The 9,424-nt window shown below is 35.6% G+C and overlaps 1 protein-coding gene across 1 annotated transcript in view; it reads left to right on the top strand.

The window, feature by feature from the left end:
• The window catches only part of LOC110027767 (serine carboxypeptidase-like 40), a gene marked incomplete at its 3' end in the record, with an annotated part of 12,118 nt that extends 2,702 nt beyond the window's left edge, over positions 1 to 9,416 (top strand). The window contains exons 2-4 of the mRNA XM_020729315.1: positions 1,807 to 1,914; positions 2,013 to 2,287; positions 9,321 to 9,416. Of these exons, the coding sequence (XP_020584974.1) occupies positions 1,807 to 1,914; positions 2,013 to 2,287; positions 9,321 to 9,416 (479 nt within the window). The remainder of the gene's footprint in view (positions 1 to 1,806; positions 1,915 to 2,012; positions 2,288 to 9,320) is intronic.
• Positions 9,417 to 9,424: the final 8 nt, after the last annotated feature.

Raw genomic sequence — 9,424 nt, forward strand, 5'->3', positions numbered from 1 at the left:
CAAATATAAATCTTCATCTACTACAAGTGCGGTTGCCATCTCCCCCCCAAAAAAAAAATTGTGTGGTACACTCATTCTTTCTACTAGAACTCCACAAAAAGTCTTACCTTGGAGCATCTACTTCCAACTACTTCATCTTTCAATTTGTAGACTCACTTGTTGTGTAATTCTCTTTTTCCATCGGGTAACACCGTTAAATCTCAAGTATGATTTGACTTTAAAGACTCTATTTCATCATCCATGGAAAGCTCACACTCCCTTGAATCTTCAACTTGAGCGACCTCCTCAAAATGTTCTATTTCATCACTATCAATTTGCAATAAAAAGTGTAATGAAAGTGAATACATGTGTACTCATCGTATCACTCTGATTGATTTTTGACTTCAGTAGCATGTGACCAACAGACTTCCTGTGCTCTATCTGGTTAAGCACTTCTTTCTTCTTCCTCCTGGTTATCAGTGTCTTCTATCTCAACATATTTAGACTGTTAGAAGTAACTGACAGAAAATCCTGAGTTTTATTTTTTTTTTTCTTGTACAACTCCATGTCATTGAAAGTGGCATTCATATTTCTGATGAATCTTTTATTATGATAATCTCATAGCTTTTACTCAAACTTATGTAAGCCATATCCAATGAATGTTTCACTTAACAGGTTTCAAATCAAGCATACCTGAACCATGTATCGACATGAACATATGCAGAACACCTAAATACTTTTAAATGAGATAGATTTACTTCCTTGTCACTCTAGGCTTCTTTACGTGAGCCTTCCTTCAAAGGTATTAATGGACCACAGTTAATTAGATAAACAATTGTGTTTACTTATTTGGCCCAAAACTATTTTCACAAGTCTGCGTGCAACCTCATGCTCCTTGCAAGCTGCATGATTGTTCTATTCATATACACAACTACTCCATTTCGTCAAGAAGTTCTTGGATATTGAACTGATGTTTGCCTCCTTTACAGCACAAAAAATTCTGAACTTCTGATCATGACACTTTCCCCAAATATCTGATCTGAGACACTTTAGCTTCAAGCCTATATCATTTTTAACATAGCCTTCCACTTCGTAAACACTTCCATACAATTTTAGTGTAATAAATAAAAAAGATGATAAATAGTGGAAACCTCTAATAAAGTGAACTGCAGTAGATCAAGAAATTAAAATAATATTATATGATTCTAAATATTGAATTGTAAAAGAAGTAATTAATATATACATTGTGTGCCTGGCAAAAAGGAATTTTAAAACGGATGTGGGCAAAATGATGAAAAATAAATTACAAAACATTTATTTCAAAGAAACTGTTGAAGTGACATCATTTGAAGATGAAAATTTACCAAATAAACTTTGATGAATTTATAAAATTGCTATAAAAAATAAAGAATAAAAATTGACAAACATGGGGTTATTTGAATAAAAGTTAATCAAACAATTACAAAAAATAGGTTAACACATAAGCTATCACTCAACAAGGAGAAATGAAAATTAACAATCAATATTGCCAAATCAAAATAGTTAGGATGAAGTTAATGATGATGAATGAGTCTCAAATTATCCAACATATAAATTTACATAGAATCTATCTAAAATTTTGAGCTCTAAAAACAACAATTTTATATAAATTGTTCAAGCGATAAATAAATAAAAATAATTTGCAGAATTCTTTAGAATTTTAAGCCAAAAATGCCCACATGTAGGACAACTATTTGAAGTCCTTACAAGCTATTCAATAGTTTTTCTATATGATTCCAGCTGAATATATTTTAACAATGCATTATATTTTGATGCATAAAATAAAAGGACCCGGATGCAGCTCGCTTGCTTATGGAGCTATGATGGAACTAGGACCATTCAGAGTAAACAGTGATGGAAAAACTCTCCAAAGAAATATTTATGCATGGAATAATGGTAAGTGCTGCTACTTCGAGACAAAATATCTTCATTAATTAAAGTCTCGAGATTATGATCTTAATTATGTTATTTTTATAATATCACAATACGTGCAGTGGCAAACGTAATCTTCTTGGAATCTCCTGCGGGTGTGGGTTTCTCATACTCGAATACGACGTCGGATTATGATAAGAATGGAGACAAGAGAACTGCTGATGATTCCTACACATTTTTAGTAAATTGGATGGAGAGATTTCCACAGTACAAGAATAGAGATTTTTTCATAACTGGCGAAAGTTATGCTGGCCATTATGTACCTCAGCTTGCCTACACGATTCTTATGAGAACTAAGACCGCATCTGGAAAAGCTATTAATCTCAAGGGAATCGCTGTAAGTATCAACTAACTGTATTGTATTTTACAATTTGGTTCTTTCTTCAATGAGTTAATTCAATATTTATAGTAGTTTACACGACAATGAAAAGAAGGTTTTTCAATATCAAACTTAGGCTGATAATACTAAAAGGAAATTGAAATAGATGCTTAGGATAATAAATGAGAAATTAAATAATACAAAAAGTTACATAGAAAGGTAGTGGAACCATATTGGGTAAACGAAAGACCCATGGTGTCTTCGATCCTAATGGCATCAGTGTCAACATTAGGGTATGATCATGAGGTTTAGGGTAGAGGGGATCGTGGCTCGAACACCCTATAATGGATTTTGAAATAATGATTTGTTTTCTTATTGAGCTGTTGAATATTTATAAAGCTAAATGATACAATAACATAGTGAATTTTAAATTCAAAGATAGGCCAAAAACTCCATACCTAATATTGTTGTGTGTCGGAAGATCCACAGCGTTAGGGTGATTATTTATCGTCTTAACTTTGCACGAGGATCCAACACACTGATAGATAATAATAACGAGCAGCACGAGGAGACACCAGTATTTTTTTACGTAAAAAACCTTGGAGAGGGAAAAAATCACAGGGCATAACCAGTCAAAGTAAAACATTATATAATTGTTAGTATATAAGTATACTCATCTCTTGAATTGAAAATTATGAAATTATGTTAGAAGTTATATTAGGAAACAATTTATTTCTGTGAGAAGTTATGAGTAATAAATATTTCCTTAGATTAAGATTTATTTCCTTTCATATTTTATATTTATTTCCTTCGACTAGGAGTTATTTATTTTTTTTATTTTTGGCTTTCCTACTTCATATTTTTTTCTTTTATCTCCAAATAATTAATATAAATTAATTATTGGATATATTAATTTTATACCTTTCCTTTACATGTTATTTCTTTTTATTGTCTTTTTTATTCGATGATTCATATAAGAATTATTTATACCCCCTTTCAAATCAATAAAATAATTCTGCTTAATTATGTGTTATTTTGAATTTCTATATAGCATCAGAGTCAAATTCTCTATCCTAGTCGTCGTTCCTCCCTCTATAGCCACCACACTCCCTTCCTGCCATTCTCCTTGCAGGATGGGAGGGAAGCTTTCTCTCCCTGCAAACTGCAATCTGTCGGAGAAGATCCCTGAAAGTCCTCCAGACAATTCTCTTCCTTCTTGGTTTGCTAAGCCGGGAGCTGTGACTCTGTCGAACTTTAGAAAGCGCGGGAGTTTCCCCTTCCAGCGGAAAGCTCAACCTTACAGCTGGATTTTCTGACCAGTAGCACAGATCTGGGGATTCAGATTTACTCCTGTTGTCGGTTCTCTCCCTGCTTACCAACTTGTTGCCAGTGTTTGGTTACTGACTCCCTTATTCCAACAACCCCAACCACTTCAAACTCTGCAATAGCAACAGACATCCTTCTCCTTCTTCCGCTAACAACCACAGCAATAATTTCATTTTTTCTTTTTCTTAAACCAGAACAATTTTATTGATAAGAAAAAAGATATTTAAACCCAATTACAATAGGCATAATAATGGAAAACAATAAAAACAGAATAAAATAAATAATAAAAAAAATAAAACATAATAATGCAAAAGAGAAAAAATATAATTCGGACATAAAATCAAATAATAAATAATAACGGCATAGGGATAGTCGTTATAATACAATAACCCTCACATCAATCCTTAAAAGGAAAGACTAAATAAATAATTGGAAAAAAAAAGATGTAACGTCTAATATCTCCAATAATCAATTCATATTAATTATTTAGAGATAAAAAAATATATATAAAATAGGAAAGGAAATAACTCTCAGTTCAAGAAGATAACTCCTAATTTAAGGAAATAAATATAAAATATGAAAAAAAATAACTTTTAATCTAAGAAAATAATTTATTCCTCATAACTTCTCACACAAAAAAATCATTTCCTAATATAACTTCTAAACTCGCACTCAAGCAGTCAGCCCTCAAATATCTACATGTTCATTCTTTTTGAAGATTAATTCCATCCCTAATGCACTCTTCAGGTAACCCAGAATCTGATACACTACATCCATATAATCCTTCCTTGGATTATGCAAGTAGTGACTCACCATGCTCGCTGCAAAAGAGATGTCGGGTTGAGTGTGACACAGATAGTTCAAACAACCCACCAATCTCTAGTGCCTCTCACTATCAACTAGTTATCCTGCCCCTACACTCAGCTTGACCTTCTGATCAACTGAAGAGACAACATATTTGCAACACAATATGCTTATTTCTATGAGGAGACCTAGTATATATTTTTGATGGGACAAGAACATCCCTCAGGTGCACGAGCCACTTCAATCTCAAGAAAGTATTCAAGCTATCTAATATCCTTCAGCTCAAATTCATTACCTAATCTTACCTTTAGTGAGCAATCTCTGTTTCATCATCACCAGTGATAATGATGTCACCAACATACACAACACATCTAGTTATGTGGCATTCATGTTGTCAAAAGAATATTGTATTGTCTGCATTGATCTGGTGATATCTCATATCCACTGTAGTATTTTTAAACTTGTTGAACCAAGCTCAAGAAGACTATTTCAAGCCATACAGTGACTTCCTAAGCCTATTGTCAGTATTATACCAAATCCTGTTGGTGTCTCCATACATATCTCCTCCAGTAACTCACCATGAACAAATGCATTCTTCACATTAAGCTGGTGTAACCTCCACCCATCTTTCAATACCAGTGAAACCAATATCCTCACTGTACTCATCTTTGTTATTGTGCAAATTTTTTATCGTAGTCAATACTATATGTCTAGTTGTACCCATTCACCACCAGTCGTGTTTTTTACCACTCCATCTTTCCTTCTAGAGTTTGTTCCACTGTGAAGATCTGCTTGCACCCAACTACATTTTCCCCTATAAGTAGTGGCCCTACCTTCCAATTCTCGTTCTTATCAAGAGTCATAAGCTCTTCATGCTTAGTTGCTTTCCACATGAGATCCTCCTTAGCAATCTACCAATACTTGGGTATAGAGACAACGTCCAAAGATGTAATAAATACTCAATGTAAATGTAATATGTTAGAATATGAAACAAACTTAGCAATGTCTTTTTCTCACCCAAAATAATTGGGAGGATATCACGCGTTGCTACGAGAGGTCCTCCTTAAAGTTAGGGGGTTAAAAGGAGGAGAAATCATATCACCAGAAAGCTCTGAGTCGAAGGTGGATGGTGTATGTATTTGAAGTGTCGGGGAGAACAAGGACAAAGAACTGGCTGTCATAAGCGGCATTGTAGACATAATTCCCTTATTTGTTTTCTTCTTCAAGTATACACTCTTAGTTCACCTTCAGTATCAATATTACCACCTGTGGGTTCACTCTTCTGAATTTCTAGTTCCTTAGCTGATTCTTCCCATATAACAAAATAAGGCACTACTCTCACCTGTACCACTCTCTCAACATTGCTAGTTACCCCCCTTGCTCATATCTCCAGTATCTGGAAAATAACTGAAGGGTAAGATCACCATCTGAGTGTAGTTCCTTTCAAATTCTCTAATTGACACATTCATGCACACAAATAGTATCGCCTTTATCGGGTGCCAGTAGAAGTACCCCTTTTTGAGTAGCAGAATAATCTAGGAACACACATTTCACCGCTCTAGCATTCAATTTCTCTACTAATGGCATGTTATCATCTATAAAACATACATAACAAAAACCTGCAATGGAAAGATCCTGTCATTATCTCCTTTCAACATCTGACAAGGAGACATCCAATCCAATACACTCGAGGGTATCCTACTGATAAATTAAGCAGTTGTCGAAACTGTTTGTCCCACAAGTACTTTGGGATATTCATTGTGGTCATCACGCTTCAAGCTATCTCTAGAATGTGTTTATTCTTCTTCTCTGTCACTCTATTTTATGCCAGTATTTATGATCATATTGTTTGATGTTGTATCCCTTGGCCGGATAAGTATTTCCTAAATAATTTGTTGGTATACTTTATTATATTATCAAACCTCAAAACCCTCACTAGTGCATCATATTGAGTATGTATTGTCTCCTGGAAGTCTATGAAGCATATAAACATATCACTCGTATTTTTCATCAAATATAACCAAGCAATACATGAATATCAATAAACAAATATTACAAAAAATTGATAACCATTAATAGAACTTATAGAATAAGATCCCCATATATCAAAATGTATCAAGTAAAAATGAACAAAACTTCTATTCCTAGAACTGATATAAAAGCTCTTAATAAGCTTGTAAAACTCATAAGCATGACAAACAAGATTTTAATTATTTGCCCTTTCATACAAAAATAATAAAACCACTCAATGTGTCTATGATGTAGCAACAACACATCCTCCACGCTCCTCTCAAATTCTACTACTCCAGCACTATTTAATATGCATGTAAAAGCTGAGTCTATCCCCTTTCGGTCCAAGTAGTAGAGTCCATTATGTCATGTACTAGTTCCAAATGTCTAGCCCGTCCCTTTCTCTCGGAAGATCATCTTAGGAATATCAAAATAAATAAGACATTTTAGTTGTAAAATAATGACATTATTGGATAAATGACTCGTTAAAAAAGAAAGAGCGTACAAAATATTGTCATATAATTAGTGCCTATAGCAGCATTCTTACCAACTACAAGCTGTATTGTAACATCAGTCGTCTGGATGCTCTCTGGTACTGTTAGGGGAGTATAGGAAGAAAACTATCTAGAAACACATCATACGTCGAGATGCACTAGAATTTACTATCCATTAAGTGGCAATATTAATCCTTGATGATGACTGGTTAGAAGCATCCTCAGTCTCATCTCCAGTTGCATTCTACTTCCTCTTCAATAACTTCAGACACCCATGATCGTCATTGGTAAAAACCACACCGGTCTCTCCCTCCTACTCTGTTACCATAGATTTGCATAGTAAACTCCTTTCCCATCTTTTCGACCACCATGGCCTCCACCCTATCCACGTTCGCCAGCCTCTCCCCCCTTACGTGGCATAGGATAGGTCTTGCTCAGATGCTCAACTTTACCATAGTTGTAGCACATGTGAGTCTCCCCATGGACACCTATCATACCTGAGCTCGAGACAATCAAACTTGATAACACACTCGGAAGTCCACTCAACTCGGAGTGCAGCTTCATGCGACTCTTCTGTATTATTGCAGTAATAGCCTCATCTAGCAAATGAATAGTCACCTGAGCTAGGAAGACTTATCTCCTCTGATCAAAGATAGGGTTGAGATGGGCCAGAAACTGCATAGTCCTCATTTGTGTGATCATCTCCCCTTTCTAGCATTCTAAATCGCCACAACTCAACGACGGTGAGAAGTGATCAAGATCTACCCACAACCGCTCCAGATCTATGGAGTATTTCTGAATCAATCTATCAGCATGTACCACTGTTTTATCTCATGTTAAATCTGGAACACCCTCATGTAGTTCTCAATTTCAGCATAAATCTTCTTCAGCTTTGCCCAGATGTCCATCAAGTTTCGAATGTCATCTACTGAGGATGCAATTGATGAAACTATCGAGTTGAGTAGCTAGGTATAGATTAAGGCATGTGTGGTCTTCCATTTATCCCCCTCAACACTGTCACTCGTTGGCTCGTCCTCAGTCAAATATTCCTTTAGTTTATTTCCTCCTAGAGCCACCCCAATCCGACGTGACCAACTTATATATGTGGTCAATCCATCATGCTTTAGATCCATGGAAAGGAGATCTAGCTTGAGTTGTCTCGAAGCTCATGTTGAAGTAATTATTCCTGTCAAGATACAAGCTCTCTGCATGAAACCAACCAAGACTTTCAAAACCTTAGGATCTATTTTCCCTAGAAATTCCACTCCATTACCTCCTACACTATCTCCATCTTCTGTCATCCTTCATCACAAGGCTGCTCCTCCCTTGTTCGAAGAAACCACTCGTCGATTCAAAGTCCTTCTCTTCAGTCTCTACTGTTCATACAGAAGCCACTTCTATAATCCCAAGAAGTCCACTCAAGGACTTTATTGTTGCAGATCAATCCTTAAGTCGTTGGTTCGGATTTGGCAAGTAGAACCGTGCGCGGCCAGGCCTTCATTGTTCTAATTTAGGTTGGGAACAAGAAATCGTTGGTTCACCTGTGAGACGGATTGTGACACTCAGAGAACTCCAAGAACCTTCGCCGGTTCTACACCGCCCTAGCCTTTTACCCTTGCCATCTCCTCTTCCTCGTCTCACAAATCTAGCCGCAGAGGACTCCCAACATCATCACACGCTTCTCTGGTTTCGTAGCAAGAGTCGGATCGCGTCACACAAATAACTCGAGAAACCATTGTTTATTCCTCACGTCCAAACTTTTTACCCTCGATGTCTCCTCCTCCTTGTCTTGTTCTTCTCAATACAACGGTTGGCCGGAAGAGAGTAGTGGTGGTACTTAGCAGCACTGTAGCGACAGCTAGGGTTAGAGAGGGACAGGTGAGAGAGAGAGAGAGAGAGAGAGAGAGAGACTGGGATTAGGCTCTTATAAAAAAAAAAAAAAAATTATCCAGAACCTAATATGTAGATTCTTAACAAGTTGAAATAGGATATTACAATATTTTAAAAATAAACCCCAAGATTTTTTCAATATTCCCATTTTACTAATATGACCTTAAATAAGGTTCAATTCTCAACACTTAATCAGTTTGAATTTTCATCTGCAAGTTTGTCCATTTAAGTTGTTAGAATTTGGAGGCAGAGGAATATTTTAACGATGAAATAAGGGGCTAAATACTATGCAAGCATGTTAAATTTTATAAATTTAGCTACATTTAAGTTTGCTTTCGTGTATTTCTCATGCAAGTATGAATATGAATCTGGCTATCCTATTACCAGAATTTTCCAACTTATCAAAATATAATAACCTAATTACATGAATTTTTTTAAAAATGTCAGACTCTAAATAACATTATTTCGACTAATTCTATCATTATAAATTTCATAAGCTCGTGGATGATAATCGTCCCCTCTTGTAGATTGGAAATGCCTTTGTCGACTACATAGCAAATGCAAAGGGTACTATTGAATATCTTTGGAGCCTTGCACTTTTCTCAGACGAAACATTCTCAGGCATACAAAG

This window comes from Phalaenopsis equestris, unplaced genomic scaffold (assembly GCF_001263595.1).
Source record: "Phalaenopsis equestris unplaced genomic scaffold, ASM126359v1 Scaffold000443, whole genome shotgun sequence".
Lineage (NCBI taxonomy): Eukaryota > Viridiplantae > Streptophyta > Magnoliopsida > Asparagales > Orchidaceae > Phalaenopsis > Phalaenopsis equestris.